This window comes from Cyprinodon tularosa, unplaced genomic scaffold, assembly GCF_016077235.1.
Source record: "Cyprinodon tularosa strain WSP-4 unplaced genomic scaffold, ASM1607723v1 ctg1025, whole genome shotgun sequence".
Classification (NCBI taxonomy): Eukaryota; Metazoa; Chordata; class Actinopteri; order Cyprinodontiformes; family Cyprinodontidae; genus Cyprinodon; species Cyprinodon tularosa.
The window spans coordinates 15,895-41,960 of record NW_024037811.1 but is presented as its reverse complement, the minus strand read 5'-3'; the positions used below and the strand labels follow the sequence as shown (position 1 = coordinate 41,960).

Genomic DNA, 26,066 nt, shown 5'->3' with positions numbered 1-26,066 from the left:
CGTTCCTTGGGCCTTATTATTACGCCCAAGCAGCGACAGCACTGCAAAGGCCTATTGTATCTGTTAGGATTACAATAGGCCTTGGGGGAAACCATAAGTCACAGAGATTTGAAATTTGGCACACAAGTAGATCTCCTCAAATCATAAAAAAAATCTCTTGGAGGTATGCCCTAAAACCCACAGGAAGTCGGCCATTTTGGGTCAAAGTTCGATTTTTGGCCATTTTTCATTTTCGCTCATGTCGAACTTTAACAAACTCCTCCTAGGGATTATAAGCTATCGACTTCATACTCGGTCATTATGCAGTTACAGCATTGGAGATTATTTTTATCAAAGGTTTTCATTTTTAAGCATGTTTAAGGGGTCCCCAGGGGCCCCGTATTTAGGGTACTTTTCAACAAATTCAAAGTGGAATAACTTTTACAAAAAAAATTCTAATCAAACCAAGTTTGGCAGTAACAAGCCCCTTTGGGTGCTTGACCATACTGGATGGTCAAATGATGACATCATCTAAGCCCCGCCCCCTGAGGGAAGAATGTAACGTTTTTTACTTGGGAGGGTCCCTTTAAGTCATTTTAAACATCAGCTCCTTGAAACTAGATCAGAAGACAGAAAACATGTTGGTCTAATTTAGTTTAAAGCACAGAGTGTGAGAGTTAAATGGCGTTGCCATGGTGACCTGGCAAAGTAAGGCGCTTCGCCGTGACCATACTTTTGGCTCTCATTTCCTCATAGATCCCTCAATCTGCACCAAAGTCACTATGATGGAACTTGGTCCAAGCCCACACAAGAATCTAGGCCAATAATCGATGGGCGTGGCTTAATTTTTTCTACAGCGCCCCCTAGAAGGACTAAAACGACCAGCCCAAAGCCATGCAATTACTTAGGGTTATGAAAGTTGGGACACATGTTAAACTTACCAGGACCTACAAAAAAGCCTCTTGGAGCCATGGTCTAAACCCCACAGGAAGTCAACCATTTTAGATTGAATTTCACATTTTCACTGTAATTTGCACTTTATAGCCTCTATATTTGAACAAACTCCTCCTACAGCTTTTGAGTTACAGACTTCAAACTATGTCCACCTTGATTTGAGGCATTGGGGATCAAAAGTTATCAAATGAATTTTTCTGCATCAAAGCATGTGGGCGTGGCCAAGCATCAAACTTGGTCATTAGGCAGAGAAACAAAGTATAAGCCCCATGCCATGTTATGACTGAGAGTTCTGAAACTTGGACAACTTATGTAACCCATCAGGACCTACAAAAAAGCCTCTTGGAGCCATGGTCCAAACCCCACAGGAAGTCGGCCATTTTGAATGAAAGAAATCCCTTTGCTTTTTTACCTTTGTGACCTATTTGAGCCAACTCCTCCTAGAGCTTTTGAGTTACAGACTTCATACTTACTCCACCTTGAGCTGAGGTACAGGGGATCAAAAGGTATCAAAGTAATTTTTCTACATCAAAGCATGTGGGCGTGGCCAAACGTTAAATGTGGTCCCTTTGCTGTTAAACACAATGCAAGCCCCAGGCCATTTTTTTAATGAGAGTTATGAAATTTGGTACACATATGTAACCCATCAGGACCTACAAAAAGTTGTATTGGAGCCATGGTCCAAACCCCACAGGAAGTCCGCCATTTTGAATCAAATCCATCATTAGCTTTTTCGCCTTTATATTGTATGTTAGCTAACTCCTCCGTGAGCGGTTGAGTTACAAACTTCTAACTTGCTGAGCCTAGACTTAAGACATAAGTCATGACGTATCTCATTGAAGGGCTGTTGGTTTTTTGAGTTAGAGACTTCAAATTCACCTTGCATGGACTATAGACATAGCACACAGGTGTCAAACTGGTTCCAGAAAGGGCCCTGTGGCTGCAGGTTTTCTTTCCAACCAAGCAATAGCTCACCAGACTCCAGTCATCTCATCAAGTCATCGTGTTTAGATTGGATTCCCTTGATGAGATGATTGGAGTTTAGTGTGCTATTGCTTGGATGGAAAGAAAACCTGAGGCCACACGGCCCTTTCTGGAACCATGGCAGATTAAAAGTTATCAAAATTATTATTCTACATGGAAGCATGTGGGCTTGGCTAAGCATCAAACCCTAAACCCCAGTCATACAAAACCATGCTTTTATTACCTCAATATGGAAGTTCACAATAGTACCAGGCGGAGGAGGAGAAGGAGGAGAATGATGATGAGGATGAGAAACAGCAGAAGCAAGGGGAGGATGAAGAGGAGCAGCAGCGGCAGGAGGATGAAGATAGGGCACAGCAGAAGCAGGAGGAGGATGATGAAGAGGAGAATCAGGAGAAACAGAAGGAGAAGGAAGACAAAGAGCAGCAGAACGAGGGGGAGGATGAAGATGAGCAGCTGCAGCAGCAGGAGGATGAAGAGAAGGAGCACAGGGTGGAGGAGATAATGAGGACGAGAATCAGCAGAAGCAGAATGAGGGGGAGGATGAAGAGAAGCAGCATAAGGAGGTGGAGGATGAAGAGGATGAGGATATGCAGCAGCAGGGTGATGAAGAGGATCAGGAGAAGCAGCAGGGGGAGAAGGAGACGCAATGAGAGCAGCAGGAGTAGGAGCAAGAGGAGAAGCAGAATTAGCAGGTGGATGAGGAAGATGAGAAGAAGCCGCAGGAGGGAAAAGATGAGAAACAGTAGCAGCAGCAGAAGAAGGAGGGGAGGATGAAGAAAAGCAACAGCGGTCTGATGAAGAGGATGAGGAGAAGCAGCAGCAGGCAAGGGATGAAGAGCAGGAACATAGGCTGGGAAAGAGCGTGGAGGCGCCGGTCGCTTTGTTCCCGCGGTCGCGATAGGCCAGGCAGTGCGAGCGGCGAGGTCCACACAATGCCGCTTGCGGCTTTAATTGTATTTTATCTTTACTCACCTTTTCATGTCATTCAACATTTCAACTTAGAAAATGACAAACAGCATCATTTCAGTATTGGAGAAACATTTATTTCACCCAAGGAAAAGCTCTACATATTGTCATGATGGGTTTTAAAGATCTCACCCACATGCAGAGATTCACTCAGAGAGCCAGGGGAAAGGTTAACAGAGGGAGAGATTATATGCAGGGTCATTGCAGCGGGACTTCAGCGGTCTGGTGAACCGGAAACTGTTAGGGGAGATCACAAAGATCAGTTCAAGGTCCGTAGGGAAAATGACTGAGACTGGCTGGAGAGCTGGGTCCAGTTTGTGGGGTTTAAACCAGAGACCAATTGATTACAGGGTTGTGAAGCTGCAGCCATTTGAAACCTAGAATCATGGCAGAGTTACCAGTAGGCAAGACGTAGAAGGAGATAACTCAGTGTGATTGCCTGATACAGTTAGTTGAATGGGCCAGGTCTGATGGGTTATCTGAGGCAGATTTCTGCGATCAAGGGCAAAAACTCGAAGAGGGGCTTGAAGGGGTATGGTCTCTATACCCATCTGTTGCACAAAAGATAAATCCAATAAATTTTGCTCACAGCCGGAGTTGAATAAAGCAGATAGGGAAAGGGACTGATTGTTAATCAGGAGTGAAGCAGGCAAAGTTAGAAGAAATCTTTTGGTCCACCAGCACCCTCGCCTTTACTGGTGGACCCTGGCTTTTAACAGCAAGGGACAGACTGAAACAAAATGACCAGCCTCGCCATAGTAGAGACAAAGCTTAGCCCACATACGGTGCTGCTTCTGCTCAGGACTAAGTCTCGTGCTTCCTATCTGCATGGGTTCAGGAGCGGAAGGTCTGGAAAAGGCCTCTGCTGAAGCTAAGTGGTTGGAAACAGGAAGAGGTTTGGAATGTGTGGTTCTATTACCTCTCTCCTTAGCTAGGGCTCTAATCCGGGTATCCAATTGGATCGATAGCTTTATGAGGTCCTACAGCATCTCTGGATCATCGAGAGTTGCAGGTTCATCCTTAATAGGATCATTTAAGGTGTTAGAATAAACACATTTGAGGGCTGCGCTATTCCACCCTGAAGCCGCAGTCTTAACGCGGAAGTCTATGGAGATATCAGATACTGACTTCTGTCCCTGTTTAAGCTTCAACAGGTCTCAGGAGTCTTATCTGGGTCCTGATTAAAGGTCTGCTTAAACTCAGATAGAAACTCTTCAAAGGTGCAACCATAATCAGGAGTAGAAGAAAATCTCACCTCTGCCCAGTCCAAAGCTTGGTCTGTCAGATGGGAGATTATATAAGAAATCTTGGAAGAAAGCAAAAAAAAACTTACTGGGAGCATGTTTGAACTGGATTATACAGTACATGAGGAAACCCCGGCACTTCTTGGGGTCCCCATCGAACCTAGGCGGACTGGGCAGCTGGCACTCAGAAAAAGAGGAAAAAAACAGGGGTTTGAGTTGCTTGAGGCGGGGCAACCTCGCCGGCCGGGCCGGGAGCCTGGAGAGAAGTGAAACAAATAGCTTCAGTTAAATTAAACACTCGTCTGTTTAACTTGGTCTGCTGGTTGACCTCAACGAGGGTGTTGGAGGGTGGACAAGCAGACTTGCTTTGGGTCCAGAGGAGCAATGGAATGGACTGTCACCGGGTTTCCTGAAGTGGGCTTGAACAGATCTGGTGGAGGCTTCCTCTTGCTCAGTGAGACTCAAATAATTCCTTCCAAGGGGGGTAGAAAGACCATGGGCTATTGAAACATTGGTGATATTTACTTCACTGTATCAAATCTCTTCTGAGATCATATAACCATTAAATATGTTTCTCACATTTCCCTTGAAAACAGGAAAAAAGAAGAACTGAGGTCAGTAAAACAAAAGTAACGTCACAATCTGAAAGAAAACATTACAGTTATTATAACAATTGAATATCATTATCATTACCACTTATTTTAACCTAATTGAGTCTCAATATACTCATTCGTTTCTGAGATTGGACTCCAAATGTTCCGTATTAAAGGCTATTTTTAATGTATTTTCCACAAAATTGCGTCTCTTGAAAAACACTTCCATCAAGTGTTTTTTTCATAGTTGATTTCCACGTGACCAAATCACATGGATATGAACTGAAATGTTGAGGAGGATGTGGGGTACTTCCTATAATCCCAGTGTCCAAGGATCCAGTTTTAATTTCATAGACACACTGCTAAGTTGGACCTTTGTCAGACAGAATTCCTGGTAAATTTATGGTGTATAATAGGGTGACCAAACGTCCGTATTTCCCGGGACATATCCGTATTTCACGTCCTGTCCCGGGCGTCCCGGGTTTTTTTTAGAAAGTGAGGAAATGTCCTGATTTCACTGCGCACGACGCTCCGTGTGACGTAATCCCTGAGCTGCGTCAGTGCGGGCAGCCCTGTTCTTATCAGAGGCTCTGTTCAAAAACCTGGGCTGAGTCCTCCAAGGACGCGGTCTACCTAGACTGGATCCTTCGAAGTCCTTGAAAATAAGGAGGCCGGAAGAGTTCTGGCTGTAAATTTGAACAGGTCCTCCCTTCAGCGGGTTTTGCCGGCGTATGCTCTGTTGCTTAGCAACCGTGAAAGTTGACACACAAAGCAGGAAAAGAATCTATACCGAGGTTTTCAAAACTGTTTGTTTATTTATGATTATTTATTTTTTTAAAAAGTTAAAGTGAACAAAGACTACACTCACAAGAATCCAGAGTGGAATAAAGGTTCCAACCAGCGGGAGCAGGAACAAATCAAATCAAATGTAATGATAGAAACCTTAGTCAGTTAAATAACCTGCTGCTGTCATTCTGCACATCTCTGATGTTGCTGCTATTTTCAAATATCCATTACTGTAAAAATGTCAATAGCTGCATATTGGTTATTTATTCTCCAGTTTTATATTGTTAAAACACTTTACAGAATTTTATTTTTTATATTTTAACTCTTCCCTATTATGTTATTCTTATACTTTTCTCTAAGGTCCTCATTTGTGTGACTATTTTCAATAATCTTTCTGCTGCTGTAAATTTGCCCATTGTGGGACAATAAAGGGATTTTCTATTCTATTCTATAAAAGGGGTAGAAAGATATAAGTAAATCTAAACAATGTATCTACAAAATATATCTGCAAAATCTCTGATATTCAACAACAAAAAATACTTAGTTAAGCATATTGTGCAAAACAACAATAAAAAAATAAAAATCCTATCAGATTTATAGTTCCCACCCTGCAGATTTATTAGAATCTGACCTTAAATTCCAGCCAAACCCATTTACACAGTAACAGATTAAAACCTTTAGATAAATCAAACATTACCGCCACATATCTGACTCAATAACCATTAAAACAACTATTTTCATTAATCTCAGACGGAACTATTCACAGAGTTGTATTATTATATTAAACTGAACTTCAAATTTTCACAACTGTTCTGCGCCAAGTAACATTTCCTCTGATCACGGAGCAAATACCGATGATGAGATATTTGTTCTTTCAATATCACCCCCCCACCCCCTCGCCCCCCACCCCCCACCCCCACCCCCCCGGCTCCAAGGTGTCCTGGTTTTCCCAAATGAAAATATGGTCACCCTAGTGTATAATATAAAAGTTATTTTACCCAGATTTTGTTGGGGCTGGGTTGCAATATTGATGATTTCCAAATATGTATTCTTCATTGTTCAGGTCTGACCTTAAACAGAAAGAAGATGAACTAGAATCACTTAATAAAAGGTATTGTTCACACAAGATCATTTACTGTCTGATGATTGTTCAAACTTTTTCAATTCTTATTTTCTAAATTGATTAATTCTTTCTAATTTGTGATAGAAATATGTATTCTTCATTGTTCAGGTCTGAGCTTAAACAGAAAGAAGATGAACTAGAATCACTTAATAAAAGGTATTGTTCACACAAGAAGATAACATACTGTTACTGGTGATTCTGTGCTGTGAAGAACATGATCTGTTTTATCTTAAACTCAGAATGACTGAGACAAAAACTTCTCATGAAAGTGAGCTCCAGAAAATCAGGTAAGTGTTGTTGTGCATCTGTGTTTTACATGAGACAATTATTCAGTTCATTGTTTATTTCAGATTATTATAACTCACATGAAATAAAAAAACAATACAGGCTCCAATTGTCCAGAATAAATGTAAACCTTAGTTAAATAACAACATGGTTTATTTTGCTCTCTGCAGAACTAATTTCAGAAAGAAAGAGGAGGAACTTGAATCCTTAAACAGAAGGTACTGATGTAAAACAATCTAACAGTTTACATGGTAATTTAGATTTTTCCAGATAAATTATCCATTTGTTGGTTGTTAAATTTTACTGTATTTGACTTTGGATCATTCACCTATATAACTTTTAAATTACTATTTATATTTCTACGTGTTTACATAGAAAAAGAGTTTAAAGAAAAAAGAAAATTAATAACAATCCACTGGACTTTCTTTCCAAGTTTGAAGACGTTTGGCTTTCCATCCAGGAATTCTCATTCCATTCCCAAATCTTTGCCACGTAGAGAATAAAGATGATAACTGGATATCCTGACAGTAAACTGTCCTAACTAAACAAACTACTTGGGAAAACATGATTTCTGACACGTTTCTCACAGCATCATAGAATCAAGGAGTAAACAATCAACAGTCCCCCGATGATGTAATATTAATCAGGGATCAAAAGTAATCACAAGCAAAACCTTAAAGACCAAATGTTTTCACTCAAGAACACAGTTTCAGCATTTTACTGCAATTTGGGTTTCATCTAATTAAATAAAGGCTGTTTTGGTTTCCTATGCACACATTATTTAATTTATTTTAGCCAAGGCAACGTTAGCCTATAATTATAAAAAAAGGTAATTTATCTACTGTCACTGCCACCTAGAGGCCTCCTTAGTGTGACTGTTCATTATGGATAAGTCATCCATTAAAGTTCAGCAATAGTTTAGTCACAGTAGGGGATGTCACAGGACAGACCAGGTCATTCTCCATCAGATTACCCTTGCTTATCTAAAAGATAGGAAAAACCGGGTTGACCCCATGGAAATCCCACTCTCTGCCACTCTGAGCAGGAAGACGCTTTTTTAAAATCTGATAATTATCATTACCAACTAATTTAACCTCTTAACATCCACCTCATTTAGGGTAAGCCTCTCCTATTTTGCATACCCAGATGGAATAGAAAACTAGTGAACGGCACTACATGCCATAATGTTCCTGCAATATTTGTCTTATGAGAAGTTTTTATTTGTTGTATTTTGCAACAGATTGACCCAGATGGAAACATCCCATGAAAAGGAGCTGGAGGAGATGAGGTTAGTGTTGTTGTGCATCTGTGTTTTACATGAGACAATTATTCTATTTATTTATATTCATGTAATACATACATACATACATTAACTGAATTTATTTATTAACTGACTTCTATCTTTAGTTCTACACATCCTTATAAATGATGACAAATAATGTCATGTGTGAAAATGCCTGAGCAGTGTAGAATTACGCAGGCACACTGCTTAGAGGGATTATTATTAATGAGTAATTACTTCAAACATAATTCCAGTTCCCTAAGTTTGCTATGGATTTCTGTTAAAATAATTATTAATCATTTGTTTCTTTAAAAAATGTTTAAATGTTTCATTTATCCTCTACATGCCTGCTTTAGAACAAAACGGAAAATAATTAAATTAGCCAATCAAATGTAATGCTACCAAACTGGAATATAACATGAAAGTTTCAACTTTTTCTATTCTTATTTTCTAAATTGATTAATTCTTTCTAATTTGTGATAGAAATATGTATTCTTCATTGTTCAGGTCTGAGCTTAAACAGAAAGAAGATGAACTAGAATCACTTAATAAAAGGTATTGTTCACACAACAAGATCATTTACTGTCTGATGATTGTTCTAACTTTTTCAATTCTTATTTTCTAAATTGATTAATTCTTTCTAATTTGTGCTAGAAAACTAGTGAACGGCACTACATGCCATAATGTTCCTGCAATATTTGTCTTATGAGAAGTTTTTATTTGTTGTATTTTGCAACAGATTGACCCAGATGGAAACATCCCATGAAAAGGAGCTGGAGGAGATGAGGTTCGTGTTGTTGTGCATCTGTGTTTTACATGAGACAATTATTCAGTTCATTGTTTATTTCAGATTATTAGAACTCACATGAAATAAAAAAACAATACAGGCTCCAATTGTCCAGAATAAATGTAAACCTTAGTTAAATAACAACATGGTTTATTTTGCTCTCTACAGAACTAATTTCAGAAAGAAAGAGGAGGAACTTGAATCCTTAAACAGAAGGTAATGATATAAAAACAATCTAACAGTTTACATGGTAATTTTGATTTTTCCTGATAAATTATCCATTTGTTGGTTGTTAAATTTTACTGTATTTGACTTCGGATCATTCACCTATATAACTTTTAAATTACTATTTATATTCCTACGTGTTTACATAAAAAAAGAGCATTCCCAAATCTTTGCCACATGCAGAATAAAGCTGATAACTGGATATCCTGACAGTAAACTGTCCTAACTAAACAAACTACTTGGGAAAACATGGTTTCTGACACGTTTCTCACAGCATCATAGAATCAAGGAGTAAACAATCAACAGTCCCCCGATGATGTAATATTAATCAGGGATCAAAAGTAATCACAAGCAAAACCTTAAAGACCAAATGTTTTCACTCAAGAACACAGTTTCAGCATTTTACTGCAATTTGGGTTTCATCTAATTAAATAAAGGCTGTTTTGGTTTCCTATGCACACATTATTTAATTTATTTTAGCCAAGGTAACGTTAGCCTATAATTATAAAGAAAGGCAATTTATCTACTGCCACCTAGAGGCCTCCTTAGTGTGACTGTTCATTATGGATAAGCCATCCATTAAAGTTCAGCAATAGTTTAGTCACAGTAGGGGATGTCACAGGACAGACCAGGTCATTCTCCATCAGAAAACCCTTGCTTATCTAAAAGATGGTAAAAACCGGGTTGACCCCATGGAAATCCCACTCTCTGCCACTCTGAGCAGGAAGACGCTTTTTTTAAATCTGATAATTATCATTACCAACTGATTTAAGAACTGTATAAGCCAATCAGGTCCTGAATCCTGGGTGGATGTGCTCTCTTCATCCTCTGACATGGGAGCTGGCTCGGAGCTCGTCTGCCTGGCTGTTTCCTGGACGGGGCCGCCTTTTACGGTTGCCTTTTGTATCTATGCTTCTTTTTCTATGTCTGCTTCTGTCTCCTTGAACCCCAGTGGGCCTCAGCAGATGGCCGCTCACACTGAGCCTGGTTCTGCTGGAGGTTTCTTCCTGTTCAAAGGGAGTTTTTCCTCTCCACTGTTGCTACAAACATGCTTAGTGTGAGGGATTGCTGAAGAGTCAATGAGTCAATGCAATCAACTGGTTTTCCTTAGATAGAAAACTTTGTATCAATTTGACTGGATGATCTGGTTGAACTGTAAAGTGCCTTGAGATGACGTGTTGTGAATTTGGCGCTATATAAAAAAACTGAATTGAATTGAACTGAATCGTGTATATCATAACAAAAGTGTTAGGGTTAGATTGAGGTTTGTTGAGGACCAAAATGCAGGTATGAGGAGGGAGAGATGAGTTTTATTGATTTGATGAAAAAAGGCAATAAAGGAAACCGAAAACGACGAGACGTAAGGGTGGAGCAAAGTAACAACAAGAAACCAGCAATGAAGACCTTCAGAGGAGGTTTAGGCAAGGCAAGGCAAGGCAAATTTATTTGTATGGCACAGTTCAGTACAAAGACAATGCAAAGTGCTTTACATGATTAAAATACAGGAAAATAAAACGGAATCAAAGCAAGTAGGAAAAAATAAAATAAAAAAATGCAGAAACAAAAAAGAATATTAAAAACAGTTGGACTAAAGAAAATATGTTTCAGTTGAACTGTTTAACTAGAACAGTGGAAGGCAATCCTAAACAAATGTGTTTTTAGTCTTGATTTAAAGGAACTCAGGCTTTCCGCACTTTTCCAGTTTTCTGGAAGTTTGTTCCAGATAAGTGGAGCATAGGAACTAAATGCTGCTTCTCCATGTTTAGTTCTGGTTCTAGGTCTGCAGAGCAGGCTGGAGCCAGAAGACCTGAGTGGTCTGGAGGGTTGATACACTGATAGCAAGTCTGTGATGGATTTAGGTGCTAAGCCATTCAGAGATTTATAGACTAACAGAAGGATTTTAAAGTCTATTCTCTGAGATACAGGGAGCCAGTGGAAGGACTTTAGAACTGGGGTGATGTGCTCTACTTTCTTAGTCTTAGTGAGGACACGGGCAGCAGCGTTCTGGATCAGCTGCAGCTGTCTGATCCACTTTTTAGGCAGACCTGTGAAAACACTGTTGCAGTAATCAATTCGACTAAAAATAAACGCATGGATTAGTTTTTCCAGATCATGCTGAGACATTAGTCCTTTAATCCTGGAAATGTTCTTCAGGTGATAGAAAGCCCACCTTGTAATTGTCTTTAAATGCTTTTGGAGGTTCAAGTCTGAATCCAGCACTACACCTAGACTTCGGGCCTGATCAGTGGTTACTAGCTGAAGCGACTGAAGCTGTGTGCTAACTTTAGATCTCTCCTCTATTGGTCCAAAGATTATTACTTCAGTTTTGTTTTTATTCAGTTGAAGAAAATTATGGCACATCCAGGCATTGATTTCTTCTAAGCATTTCCTCAGTGCTTGAATTGGTTCATAGTCACCTGGTGACATGGTGATGTAAAGCTGTGTGTCGTCTGCATAGTTATGGTAGCTGATGTTGTTGTTTTTTATTAACTGAGCAAGAGGGAGCATGTAGATATTGAATAGGAGGGGACCCAGAATGGACCCTTGGGGAACCCCACATGTGATTTTTGTCATCTCTGATGTAAAGTTGCCTACTGACACAAAAAAGTCCCTGTCCTTTAAGTAGGATTTAAACCAGTTGAGAGCTGTACCAGAGAGGCCGACCCAGTTTTCCAGGCGCTCTAACAGGATGGAGTGATCTACAGTATCGAATGCTGCACTGAGGTCCAATAGTACCAGCACTGTGGTTCTTCCGCAGTCTGTATTTATACGGATGTCATTAAACACCTTGATAAGGGCAGTCTCTGTACTGTGGTGAGCACGGAAACCTGACTGGAACACGTCAAAGCGGCTGGTCATATCTAAGAAAGTGTTTAACTGTTGAAACACAGCTTTGTCAATAATCTTACTGATAAAGGGGAGGTTTGATATGGGCCTGTAGTTCTGCAGTAGTAGTTTGTCTAAACTGTTCTTTTTCAGCAGTGGTTTGATATTTGCTGTTTTTAGGGACTGCAGGAAAACACCTGACAGAAGGGACGTGTTTATTATCTGAGTCAAATCAGACGCTATGACAGGCAAAACTTTCTTAAAGAAAGCTGTGGGTAGAACATCAAGGCAGCAGGAGGAGGAACTTAGCTGCTGAAGGGTAAAGTCTCTCTTTATAGATGTCATAGTGAACCTGGAGTTTCGTCTTTCTCCACCTGCGTTCAGCTTTTCGACTTTTTTCACTTCTAACAGCTGGAGCACTTCTCCAAGGAGATTTTTTCTTTCCGGAAAAGACTTTCACTTTAATTGGAGCAATGCAGCTAATGATGTCTGAGACTTTAGACTGAAAGTTATCTACTAGCTCTTCTACTGAGTTGCAACCCAAGGTTGAAGTAGCAGAGTAAGCTTGAATAAAAGTTTCTGTGGCATTTTCCTTAAAGGTGCGTTTTCTTATGATGTCCCTTTGGCTAAATGAGTCACTGGAAATGATGCCCTCAAAGGTAACAGAAAAGTGATCGGATAGGGCAACATCAGTAACACTGACTTTAGAAATCTTCAGACCTTTAGTGATGATCAAGTCTAAAATATGTCCCTGTTTGTGCGTCGGTTGTTTAACATGTTGAGTTAAACCAAAGTTTCTAAGTGTGATTATATGGGTGACAGAACAAAGAATGGGCAAATGAGCTGATATGGAGCAGAGGTGGATAAAAATATCTAGAAGGGAGTTAGGGGGAAAGAGACAGGCACAAGGGGGCGACAGATATTATCTCAAACAACACAGCTTAAATATAACACAAAATGGAAAACAAACACCCTTTTGCAATGAGCAATTCAGGTGAATTATTAGCCAAGGAAACACATGTTACTTACCCATTTATTCTATTTATTTATATTTATGTAAAGTGCCAAAAGAAAACATTCTTGAAAATAAGCAGTACATACATTAACTGAATTTATTTATTAACTGACTTCTATCTTTAGTTCTACACATCCTTATAAATGATGACAAATAATGTCATGTGTGAAAATGCCTGAGCAGTGTAGAATTACGCAGGCACACTGCTTAGAGGGATTATAATTACTTCAAACATAATTCCAGTTCCCTAAGTTTGCTATGGATTTCTGTTAAAATAATTATTAATCATTTGTTTCTTAAAAATGTTTAAATGTTTCATTTATTCTCTACATGCCTGCTTTAGAACAAAAAGGAAAATAATTAAATTAGCCAATCAAATGTAATGCTACCAAACTGGAATATAACATGAAAGTTTAAACTTTTTTTATTCTTATTTTCTAAATTGATTCATTCTTTCTAATTTGTGATAGAAATAAGTATTCTTCATTGTTCAGGTCTGAGCTTAAACAGAAAGAAGATGAACTAGAATCACTTAATAAAAGGTATTGTTCACACAACAAGATCATTTACTGTCTGATGATTGTTCAAACTTTTTCAATTCTTATTTGAATAGATTGATGAATTCTTTCTAATTTGTGCCAGAAAACTAGTGAACGGCACTACATGCCATAATGTTCCTGCAATATTTGTCTTATGAGAAGTTTTTATTTGTTGTATTTTGCAACAGATTGACCCAGATGGAAACATCCCATGAAAAGGAGCTGGAGGAGATGAGGTTAGTGTTGTTGTGCATCTGTGTTTTACATGAGACAATTATTCAGTTCATTGTTTATTTCAGATTATTAGAACTCACATGAAATAAAAAAACAATACAGGCTCCAATTGTCAAGAATAAATGTAAACCTTAGTTAAATAACAACATGGTTTATTTTGCTCTCTGCAGAACTAATTTCAGAAAGAAAGAGGAGGAACTTGAATCCTTAAACAGAAGGTACTGATGTAATAAAATCTAACAGTTTACATGGTCATTTTGTCATGATGTGTCTTAAGTTCTTAGCCCATATGCAGAACACAACGGAGGCTGGGTAAAAGTTTAACAGAGTTTATTTGGTTTGCACAAAAACACAAGATCATAAACTGGTTCTGGAACTGGTCAGGGCAGGTTCACTGGAGTCTGCAAAGGTGATAGTTTGATTAGGAAACGGACTGATGAGTTATGAGTCTTAGATTGTTCAGGTGAATACCTTGAAGGAGTCCAGGCTTCTCTTTGAGAGAGAGGGAACTGATTGGTTCAGAGACTGTTTGTTCAGCAGAGTCCAAATTGCTGCTGCAGCGTCTTGCTTCTGACTTTGAATGGCAGACCTTGATCTGAGTTTCCAGCTCTTAACTAAGAGCAGCAGGGGAATCCACACAGGAATCTTCAGGTTTGGCTCACGAGGGCAATCTCAGCAGGTTAAGCTCATCCAGAGCCTCAGGTAGAGACAGGGTTCCTGTGAGGCAAAAAACAAGGTAGAATTTGAATCAGATCTCTTTCAAGAGACAGCAAAGATTCTCAGGTTCTAGGCTCAGGTCCCTAACCAAACTAGGTCAACACTGCGGCGTCGAAGCAAGGTCTGGCAGATGGTTATATAGGGCAGGTCTCTGATGAGAAGATGCGCCTCAGGTGTACTGGAAGACTCCAGCTCTTGGAGACCCACGGCGCACTCTGCTGGAGGAAGGTGGTACAGCTCCAGATCCATCAAATTTAGATTTTTCCAGATAAATTATCCATTTGTTGGTTGTTAAATTTTACTGTATTTGGATCGGATCATTAACCTATATAACTTTTAAATTACTATTTATATTTCTACGTGTTTACATAAAAAAAAAAGAGTTAAAATAAAAAGAAAATTAATAACAATCCACTGGACTTTCTTTCCAAGTTTGAAGACGTTTTGCTTTCCATCCAGGAATTCTCATTCCATTCCCAAATCTTTGCCACGTAGAGAATAAAGATGATAACTGGATATCCTGACAGTAAACTGTCCTAACTAAACAAACTACTTGGGAAAACATGATTTCTGACACGTTTCTCACAGCATCATAGAATCAAGGAGTAAACAATCAACAGTCCCCCGATGATGTAATATTAATCAGGGATCAAAAGTAATCACAAGCAAAACCTTAAAGACCAAATGTTTTCACTCAAGAACACAGTTTCAGCATTTTACTGCAATTTGGGTTTCATCTAATTAAATAAAGGCTGTTTTGGTTTCCTATGCACACATTATTTAATTTATTTTAGCCAAGGCAACGTTAGCCTATAATTATAAAGAAAGGCAATTTATCTACTGCCACCTAGAGGCCTCCTTAGTGTGACTGTTCATAATGGATAAGCCATCCATTAAAGTTCAGCAATAGTTTAGTCACAGTAGGGGATGTCACAGGACAGACCAGGTCATTCTCCATCAGAAAACCCTTGCTTATCTAAAAGATGGTAAAAACCGGGTTGACCCCATGGAAATCCCACTCTCTGCCACTCTGAGCAGGAAGACGCTTTTTTTAAATCTGATAATTATCATTACCAACTGATTTAAGAACTGTATAAGCCAATCAGGTCCTGAATCCTGGGTGGATGTGCTCTCTTCATCCTCTGACATGGGAGCTGGCTCGGAGCTCGTCTGCCTGGCTGTTTCCTGGACGGGGCCGCCTTTTACGGTTGCCTTTTGTATCTATGCTTCTTTTTCTATGTCTGCTTCTGTCTCCTTGAACCCAGTGGGCCTCAGCAGATGGCCGCTCACACTGAGCCTGGTTCTGCTGGAGGTTTCTTCCTGTTCAAAGGGAGTTTTTCCTCTCCACTGTTGCTACAAACATGCTTAGTGTGAGGGATTGCTGAAGAGTCAATGAGTCGATGCAATCAACTGGTTTTCCTTAGATAGAAAACTTTGTATCAATTTGACTGGATGATCTGGTTGAACTGTAAAGTGCCTTGAGATGACGTGTTGTGAATTTGGCGCTATATAAAAAAACTGAATTGAATTGAACTGAATCGTGTATATCATAACAAAAGTGTTAGGGTTAGATTGAGGTTTGTTGAGGACCAAAATGCAGGTATGAGGAGGGAGAGATGAGTTTTATTGATTTGATGAAAAAAGGCAATAAAGGAAACCGAAAACGACGAGACGTAAGGGTGGAGCAAAGTAACAACAAGAAACCAGCAATGAAGACCTTCAGAGGAGGTTTAGGCAAGGCAAGGCAAGGCAAATTTATTTGTATGGCACAGTTCAGTACAAAGACAATGCAAAGTGCTTTACATGATTAAAATACAGGAAAATAAAACGGAATCAAAGCAAGTAGGAAAAAATAAAATAAAAAAATGCAGAAACAAAAAAAATAATAAAAACAGTTGGACTAAAGAAAATATGTTTCAGTTGAACTGTTTAACTAGAACAGTGGAAGGCAATCCTAAACTAATGTGTTTTTAGTCTTGATTTAAAGGAACTCAGGCTTTCCGCACTTTTCCAGTTTTCTGGAAGTTTGTTCCAGATAAGTGGAGCATAGGAACTAAATGCTGCTTCTCCATGTTTAGTTCTGGTTCTAGGTCTGCAGAGCAGGCTGGAGCCAGAAGACCTGAGTGGTCTGGAGGGTTGATACACTGATAGCAAGTCTGTGATGTATTTAGGTGCTAAGCCATTCAGAGATTTATAGACTAACAGAAGGATTTTAAAGTCTATTCTCTGAGATACAGGGAGCCAGTGGAAGGACTTTAGAACTGGGGTGATGTGCTCTACTTTCTTAGTCTTAGTGAGGACACGGGCAGCAGCGTTCTGGATCAGCTGCAGCTGTCTGATCCACTTTTTAGGCAGACCTGTGAAAACACCGTTGCAGTAATCAATTCGACTAAAAATAAACGCATGGATTAGTTTTTCCAGATCATGCTGAGACATTAGTCCTTTAATCCTGGAAATGTTCTTCAGGTGATAGAAAGCCCACCTTGTAATTGTCTTTAAATGCTTTTGGAGGTTCAAGTCTGAATCCAGCACTACACCTAGACTTCGGGCCTGATCAGTGGTTACTAGCTGAAGCGACTGAAGCTGTGTGCTAACTTTAGATCTCTCCTCTATTGGTCCAAAGATTATTACTTCAGTTTGGTTTTTATTCAGTTGAAGAAAATTATGGCACATCCAGGCATTGATTTCTTCTAAGCATTTCCTCAGTGCTTGAATTGGTTCATAGTCACCTGGTGACATGGTGATGTAAAGCTGTGTGTCGTCTGCATAGTTATGGTAGCTGATGTTGTTGTTTTTTATTAACTGAGCCAGAGGGAGCATGTAGATATTGAATAGGAGGGGACCCAGAATGGACCCTTGGGGAACCCCACATGTGATTTTTGTCATCTCTGATGTAAAGTTGCCTACTGACACAAAAAAGTCCCTGTCCTTTAAGTAGGATTTAAACCAGTTGAGAGCTGTACCAGAGAGGCCGAGCCCAGTTTTCCAGGCGCTCTAACAGGATGGAGTGATCTACAGTATCGAATGCTGCACTGAGGTCCAATAGTACCAGCACTGTGGTTCTTCCACAGTCTGTATTTATACGGATGTCATTAAACACCTTGATAAGGGCAGTCTCTGTACTGTGGTGAGCACGGAAACCTGACTGGAACACGTCAAAGCGGCTGGTCATATCTAAGAAAGTGTTTAACTGTTGAAACACTGCTTTTTCAATAATCTTACTGATAAAGGGGAGGTTTGATATGGGCCTGTAGTTCTGCAGTAGTAGTTTGTCTAAACTGTTCTTTTTCAGGCAGTGGTTTGATATTTGCTGTTTTTAGGGACTGCAGGAAAACACCTGACAGAAGGGACGTGTTTATTATCTGAGTCAAATCAGACGCTATGACAGGCAAAACTTTCTTAAAGCAAGCTGTGGGTAGAACATCAAGGCAGCAGGAGGAGGAACTTAGCTGCTGAATGATTTCCTCTAAGCTTTTATAGTTTATTTGGCTGAATTGGGACATTTGGTCAAGATCAAGTCCAGTTGGAGACAACTTTGCTACTGAACTTGATATGGATGTATAAACTGATCCTCTGATCTTTAGGATTTTCTCAGTAAAGAAATTAGCAAATTCATTGCAGGCCCGGGTGGAGTGGAGTTCAGGAGCCACGGACACAGGAGGATTTGTTAGCTTGTCGACTGTGGCAAATAAAGCACGAGTATTATTAATGTTCTTGTTAATGATTTCAGAGAAGAAAGATTCTCTTGCATTTTTCAGTTGTAAGCTATATCTGTAAAGTCTCTCTTTATAGATGTCATAGTGAACCTGGAGTCTCGTCTTTCTCCACCTGCGTTCAGCTTTTTGACTTTTTTCACTTCTAACTGCTGGAGCACTTCTCCAAGGAGATTTTTTCTATCTGGAAAAGACTTTCACTTTAATTGGAGCGATGCAGCTAATGATGTCTGAGACTTTAGACTGAAAGTTATCTACTAGCTCATCTACTGAGTTGCACCCCAAGGTTGAAGTAGCAGAGTAAGCTTGAATAAAAGTTTCTGTGGCATTTTCCTTAGAGGTGCGTTTTCTTATGATGTCTCTTTGGCTAAATGAGTCACTGGAAATGATGCCCTCAAAGGTAACAGAAAAGTGATCAGATAGGGCAACATCAGTAACACTGACTTTAGAAATCTTCAGACCTTTAGTGATGATCAAGTCTAAAATATGTCCCTGTTTGTGCGTCGGTTGTTTAACATGTTGAGTTAAACCAAAGTTTCTAAGTGTGATTATACGGTGACAGAACAAAGAATGGGCAAATGAGCTGATATGGAGCAGAGGTGGATAAAAATATCTAGAAGGGAGTTAGGGGAAAAGAGACAGGCACAAGGGGGCAACAGAGATTATCTCAAACAACACAGCTTAAATATAACACAAAATGGAAAACAAACACCCTTTTGCAATGAGCAATTCAGGTGAATTATTAGCCAAGGAAACACATGTTACTTACCCATTTATTCTATTTATTTATATTTATGTAAAGTGCCAAAAGAAAACATTCTTGAAAATAAGCAGTACATACATTAACTGAATTTATTTATTAACTGACTTCTATCTTTAGTTCTACACATCCTTATAAATGATGACAAATAATGTCATGTGTGAAAATGCCTGAGCAGTGTAGAATTACGCAGGCACACTGCTTAGAGGGATTATTATTAATGAGTAATTACTTCAAACATAATTCCAGTTCCCTAAGTTTCCTATGGATTTCTGTTAAAATAATTATTAATCATTTGTTTCTTTAAAAAATGTTTAAATGTTTCATTTATCCTCTACATGCCTGCTTTAGAACAAAAAGGAAAATAATTAAATTAGCCAATCAAATGTAATGCTACCAAACTGGAATATAACATGAAAGTTTCAACTTTTTCAATTCTTATTTTCTAAATTGATTAATTCTTTCTAATTTGTGATAGAAATATGTATTCTTCATTGTTCAGGTCTGAGCTTAAACAGAAAGAAGATGAACTAGAATCACTTAATAAAAGGTATTGTTCACACAACAAGATCATTTACTGTCTGATGATTGTTCTAACTTTTTCTATTCTTATTTGAATGGATTAATTCTTTCTAATTTGTGCTAGAAAACTAGTGAACGGCACTACATGCCATAATGTTCCTGCAATATTTGTCTTATGAGAAGTTTTTATTTGTTGTATTTTGCAGCAGATTGACCCAGATGAAAACATCCCATGAAAAGGAGCTGGAGGAGATGAGGTTAGTGTTGTTGTGCATCTGTGTTTTACATGAGACAATTATTCAGTTCATTGTTTATTTCAGATTATTATAACTCACATGAAATAAAAAAACAATACAGGCTCCAATTGTCGAGAATAAATGTAAACCTTAGTTAAATAACAACATGGTTTATTTTGCTCTCTGCAGAACTAATTTCAGAAAGAAAGAGGAGGAACTTGAATCCTTAAACAGAAGGTACTGATGTAAAACAATCTAACAGTTTACATGGTAATTTTGATTTTTCCAGATAAATTATCCATTTGTTGGTTGTTAAATTTTACTGTATTTAGCTGAGGTTCGTGTTGTTGTGCATCTGTGTTTTACATGAGACATCTATTCTATTTATTTATATTCATGTAATACATACATACATTAACTGAATTTATTTACTTTAACTGACTTCTATCTTCATGTAGCCCACCTATACCCCATTGAAGTAGGTTAGGGCCCCTGAGTTCGTAAAAAACCCTTAAACTCTATTTACTCTTTATATTTCGACTTGAGTTTGACTCACCTCCGAGGACAGTAACAACTTTAAACACAACCTAAGGAAATCAGAATCAGGGTTATAATCCAGCCTTAAATCTGCTTATTTCTTATCCAATAATTTGAAATAACCAAACAACTCACAACAGTTTATGAACTTTGAACTTATATTGAGCAAAACAACCAAACAAAACAATACAATTGAGATGATTGCAAAATAAAATTAAAATAAATTTCTCTCTGTAATAAAGTTTCAGTTTCAATTGTCCAACTTAAACCAAAATATGTGGGCCACACTTCCTAACTCACACCTAAGCCGGCATAAAGTTCAAAATAAACCAAAATTCCCTCGTTACAGGCCTGATATGATGTGGAACTTTTGGAATGTGGTTCCTCTCCCCAAAGTTCGGAACCTTCTGTTGATGAACCTGTCCTTTGGTTCCGGCTGATAAAGGAAGATGGATGCAGGATGTTGGTCACTCGTCACCAGTCTCTCGGTCCCCAGCAACACAGCATGCAGCAGAAAAGTCCAGTGAAGATGCAGTCCTCCGAATCAGATCCATAGAAAATCAGTACTGCTCACCTCTCTGCACAGTGCTTGACTCTCCCAGCTTCCACGCCGGAAACTTTACTAGAGTCTCTGTTAGCTGAGCTAGCTCCCAGTACTGAAAATGCATTCACTTTGCTGGTGAATTCTAATGCATTAGCGAGCACTGAAACAATACCTACAGCTACTATACAGTAGTGATGTTATGAGATGAGCCGAGGCTTCGAGGCGTGTGTCGAGTAATGGAGGGGGCGTTTCCCCGAAGCGCGTGTCGAGGCGTGATTCATTAAGAGAAGGGGCCAAAATTGATGACGTCCGAGGCCTCGCTACCGTGATACCACGTGACCGCTTCGGTATGTGGTTCGGGATGCGCAAGAATTTTGACAGGCATCTAAACAGCCTCAGTGTTCAGTCAGGATGTGGGAGTTATGAGGAGAGCTGCTGTCAGCTGGATAAAATTTGGATAGATTCTAAGAATAGATTGGTTGGAAAAACAACCAATCTAGTTGCTTAAAGCTAATTTGGTTTGAATAAACAATGTAATGATCAAAATTTGAGCAAACCACCAAACCAAGTCAGTGTTAACACGTTAGTATTAACTAGGATTTTCTCCTAGGACAGACTATCTACAGGAGTGGTGTTGTCTGTAAGAGGCAGACTCTCACTGTAGAGGTTGATGGTTCAAGAACAGTCTTTCTCTTAAAAAAGTTGCGATTAAACTTTATTATTTTGGCTGATGAGACTAATTTGCATTGTTTTGCCCGAGTAAAAATATAGATTGGGAAAATTAGATCGGTTTAGTAAAAAGATTGGTTGAACACAACTTCCAACCTGATTAAAACCAAAAAAAAAAGTTTATTTCACTAAAATGGCAGAAAAACGGTGCACCTTAAATGAGTGTTCTAGGAAATTTTACACTTAAAAAAAAACTTACAAAAGATTTTATTATACACACCAACCATTAACAATTTCAAGGGAACTTAAAAGGGGAAAAAAGAAAAACAATTGCAAAAAAAAATCACTGATTTTATTACAAACTGTAGTTCTGCTGTCCACCAGTAGGTGGTGACATGTTCACATGAAGCCTCATGAACTGTGGGGATCGTTGAAGCAATTTGGCCAAACGGTTCAATGCCTCATGAGGCTTCATCTCACCATCACTACTATACAGCAAATTTCGGGTTGAAACAATGCTAGTAGTTGCAGACAACGATGTAGAGCTGATATTTTTAAATGACTGTCGAGTTCAAAGTCCACAAGCATCAACAAAACTCCGTTTTTAGCAAACTTCGGCACGTTTTTTCTCCGTGGTCAAGCTACAACACACTCCTGCAACTTCATGTCTCTCATGTTGCACCTCGCACTTCCTGTACATGGACCAATGACAAACCAGTAAAATCCTTCCGGTCTACACTACTTCCTTTATGCAACACGAGACATTTCAAAATAAAACAAGATGTGAAGATTCTTTCTAACAAACATTTTTTAACAAAACATTAACATTGTTAATATTTTTAAGATATACTGTTCTGTATAAACAACGTTTTTAACTTATTTATTACAACTTTAACTGATTAAATGTTGAACACTTAAAATCAATACATGAATTCAAAACAACCAACCCATGACCATTTTAAAGACGGTTACATTCAGTCTTATATATTCTTTTAAATTATGACAAATATTGTTTTTATATAAAGACTGCAGGAAGCACCAGCTTTGAGATCGAGTCTCCAGCATTGTAAACCACAAGGATGTGAACATAAACAAAGGTTTTATTTTTATTTATCATAAAAAATACCATGAATAACCAGTGATTAGAACTGCTTATTTTAATAAGTTGTGTCTTTTTACCAGTTTGACACAATTGGAATTTTTTTACAAAAAGACGATAAATGAGGCTCGGTAAGAAATTTATTATTTTGTCATTTTGTACAGACAATAACAACCTATACCTATACCTACTAGTTTGCTAATATTAGTTTAGTGTTTGATCATAACTGAACTTGTGTTGTTTCTCAAAGCTTTATTTTTTCCCTCCATAGCTCTGCTGCTGCCCAAAAAGAAAAAGAATTGAAATCTCTCAAAGACAGGTACTGACCAGAGAGCTGGTAAATTATATTTATTGAGCTGCAGCATAAATAATCAGACTGTAACTGTTTGACAGACTGGCAGCACAGGTGGCCATTTCCCTTAAAACAGGAAACACTGAGAGCATGAACAACCCGGTCAGTAAAACCAGACTGACTGAGATGTACGACAACCTGAAGCTGCTGCAGTGGCCGAACATCAAAGATCGGCTGAAGTCCAGGAAGATCGGGCCAAAGGAGGCCAAAGACCTGATCCAGGTGGAGTAAAGCTGCTCTCAGGAAGTTCACCTGCCTGACTTTATAACACTGAGTGTCTCATGGGACGGATAATGAACTGACCTCTGTAGAGAACCTTTGGAGATGCAGCAGAAGAAATGAAGAGAAGGAAGCAGCAGATAGAGGAGATGTTCCAGGAGACCAGCTCCAGCAGTGGACCGACTCCTCAGAAGGTACCGGACTCTAGAGCAGATTCATTAAACAGCTGGAGGAGATGTGTGAGCAGCATGGTTCATGTGTTCCAGGTCAAAGAGTACAGACAGCTGACAGTTCAGAACCTGCAGATGGCGCTGTTCCACACCAGCAAAGAAGATCTTTTTAAGGTTTGTTTGCTGCTGATCTTTGGAAACCAAACAGGATGTAGCTTAATTTTTAACTTGAATGGAGCAATCAGTGTTTAACATTAAACATTTCCTCCTCAGACTGGTTTCCTGGAACATGGAGGTCAGTTTCCAGGGGAAGTGAAGGAGGATCTCAGACTTCTGGCCTCTGAATGCTACTGGCTGGGCTGCTTGATGGCTTTAAACATTCCTCCTCTTCAGCCTGACTGGAAGAACCACTTTCCTGGGTTTGACTCCTGGGATATCTTTCCTCGAGACATCCAACCGTTTGTCCTGTAGAGGAAGCAGATGCACCACTGCAGAGAACACATTCTGACATCATTTTATCATAACTAATTGTTTTAACTTGTAGTTGTGTTCATTTTGGGTTTTCTTTGGCTTTATAAGTATCATAGTGACAGAATGAAGAAAAAAACAAATATTATGGGGATTATTTTAAGCTTAAAACTGATCCTGCAGGGAAACATAACTTTTTTTTTCCACCCTGAAAAACACACCCACTACTGAAAAACACAATAACAGAGAAATACATCCATTGTATCATTATGTGGTTAAACGTACTGCCTTGCAGGAAGAAGGTCTCAGCTCAGGATTTCACATCGTCTCCTGTTTTGTCCAGGTCAAAAACATGACCGTTAATGATGAATGAAAAATCCTCATGTCGTGGCAAAAAGTATTCAACTATTCCCCCCAGTTAAATAAACTCAATGGATTTCACTCAGTCTGCACTTTATTTTATCTTTGTAAAGTGACATCATTTCCTCTTACGGGCCCTTATTGCATGGTTATCAGCCCTGTTCTGATCTGGGCAGCGTTCGTTCCCCTTAATTACAAAAACAGGAAGTAGTCAGAGTGAAAACAAATTACAGACACTTTGGTTAAACAGTAGCATGTTATGAATAAACCTTGAGAAAATTCGGGGACGTTATGGGAATATGTATGTCTTTTCAACAAACACCTCTCATGCAGTGGAATTCTGTGGCCTTGCAGATGAAATAGACTGAGTGAAAACTTTTATAGTGAGTAAATAGGATAAATCAATATATGGAATAACAGAAATCCACATTTTCTGACCACAGTTCCACCCTTTTGTCTATAAAAGGATGTTATCATTGTGTATTTGAATAAAAAAGGAAAATTTGTAAATATATGTAAAGAAAACTAAGAACTGAGAAACTTAAATTAGCAACTATATATATATATATATATATATATATATATATATATATATATATATATATATATATATATATATATATGGACTGTTGAACCAGGTAAGTGACTAACTGAGATCATCATCTTCTGTCAGATGATCATGGTCACTTACCTGTGTTTCTCCCACACACTGTCAGAGATTGGGCAGTTTCTGTTTCTCTATGCCTATGGAGTCAATGATGTGCCCAGAATTGAGGATGCTTGGATCCATTTTCAGCCAATGGCACAAAAAAACACAAGTTATGAAGAAATTTCAAAAGAACACAATCCAGTCAGTTTGTAGAAACGGGTCACGGTTATTTTTAAACCTGTGATATCAAAGAAACATTTTTCTTTCAGTGTTTCAAATGCTACACCCTATTTAAGATCAACTAGCTATTTTAGACCATGCTGTACCAGTCTCTGAAGATTTATTAGCATTTTGGCACAAAGCTTAACCTTTCAGGATTTACTAGCAATTTATCTTATACTTCACCTTTCTTTAAAGGATTTTAAGCAATTTAGTTTATTCTCATATATGTACAGAATGACTGTTACAGTGGGGCAAAAAAGTATTTAGTCAGCCACCAATAGTGCAAGTTCTCCCACTCAAAAAGATGAGAGAGGCCGGTAATTTTCATCATAGATATACCTCAACTATGAGAGACAAAATGAGAAAAAAAATACAGAAAATCACATTGTCTGATTTTTAAAGAATTTATTTGCAAAATATGGTGGAAAATAAGTATTTGATCAGTTACAAACAAGCAAGATTTCTGGCTCTCACAGACCTGTAACTTCTTCTGTAAGAGGCTCCTCTGTCCTCCACTCGTTACCTTCATTAATGGCACCTGTTTGAACCCGTTATCAGTATAAAAGACACCTGTCCACAACCTCAAACAGTCACTCTAAACTCCACCATGGCCAAAACTAGAGAGCTGTCAAAGGACACCCGAAACAAAATGATAGACCTGCACCAGGCTGGGAAGTCTGAATCTGCAATAGGTAAACAGCTTGGTGTGAAGAAATCAACTGTGGGATCAATTATTAGAAAATGGAAAACATGCAAGACCACTTATAATCTTCCTCGATCTGGGGCTCCACGCAAGATCTCACCCCGTGGGGTCAAAATGATCACAAGAACGGTGAGTAAAAATCCCAGAACCACACGGGGGGACCTAGTGAATGACCTGCAGAGAGCTGGGACCAAAGTAACAAAGGCTACCATCAGTAACACACTACGCCGCCAGGGACTCAAATCCTGCAGTGCCAGACGTGTCCCCCTGCTTAAGCCAGTACATGTCAAGGCCCGTCTCA

General features: G+C 38.9%; 1 protein-coding gene across 1 annotated transcript in view; it reads left to right on the top strand.

Moving 5' to 3' along the window:
• The window catches only part of LOC119780260 (vicilin-like seed storage protein At2g18540), a 53,762-nt gene extending 29,444 nt beyond the window's left edge, over positions 1–24,318 (top strand). The window contains exons 4-21 of the mRNA XM_038280235.1: positions 6,741–6,788; positions 8,155–8,205; positions 8,707–8,754; positions 8,939–8,986; positions 9,155–9,202; positions 13,547–13,594; positions 13,777–13,827; positions 13,996–14,043; positions 19,518–19,565; positions 19,744–19,794; positions 19,963–20,010; positions 22,549–22,620; positions 22,706–22,753; positions 22,894–22,941; positions 23,016–23,196; positions 23,286–23,387; positions 23,460–23,537; positions 23,637–24,318. Of these exons, the coding sequence (XP_038136163.1) occupies positions 6,741–6,788; positions 8,155–8,205; positions 8,707–8,754; positions 8,939–8,986; positions 9,155–9,202; positions 13,547–13,594; positions 13,777–13,827; positions 13,996–14,043; positions 19,518–19,565; positions 19,744–19,794; positions 19,963–20,010; positions 22,549–22,620; positions 22,706–22,753; positions 22,894–22,941; positions 23,016–23,196; positions 23,286–23,387; positions 23,460–23,537; positions 23,637–23,834 (1,264 nt within the window). The 3' untranslated portion in view covers positions 23,835–24,318. The remainder of the gene's footprint in view (positions 1–6,740; positions 6,789–8,154; positions 8,206–8,706; positions 8,755–8,938; positions 8,987–9,154; positions 9,203–13,546; positions 13,595–13,776; positions 13,828–13,995; positions 14,044–19,517; positions 19,566–19,743; positions 19,795–19,962; positions 20,011–22,548; positions 22,621–22,705; positions 22,754–22,893; positions 22,942–23,015; positions 23,197–23,285; positions 23,388–23,459; positions 23,538–23,636) is intronic.
• Positions 24,319–26,066: the final 1,748 nt, after the last annotated feature.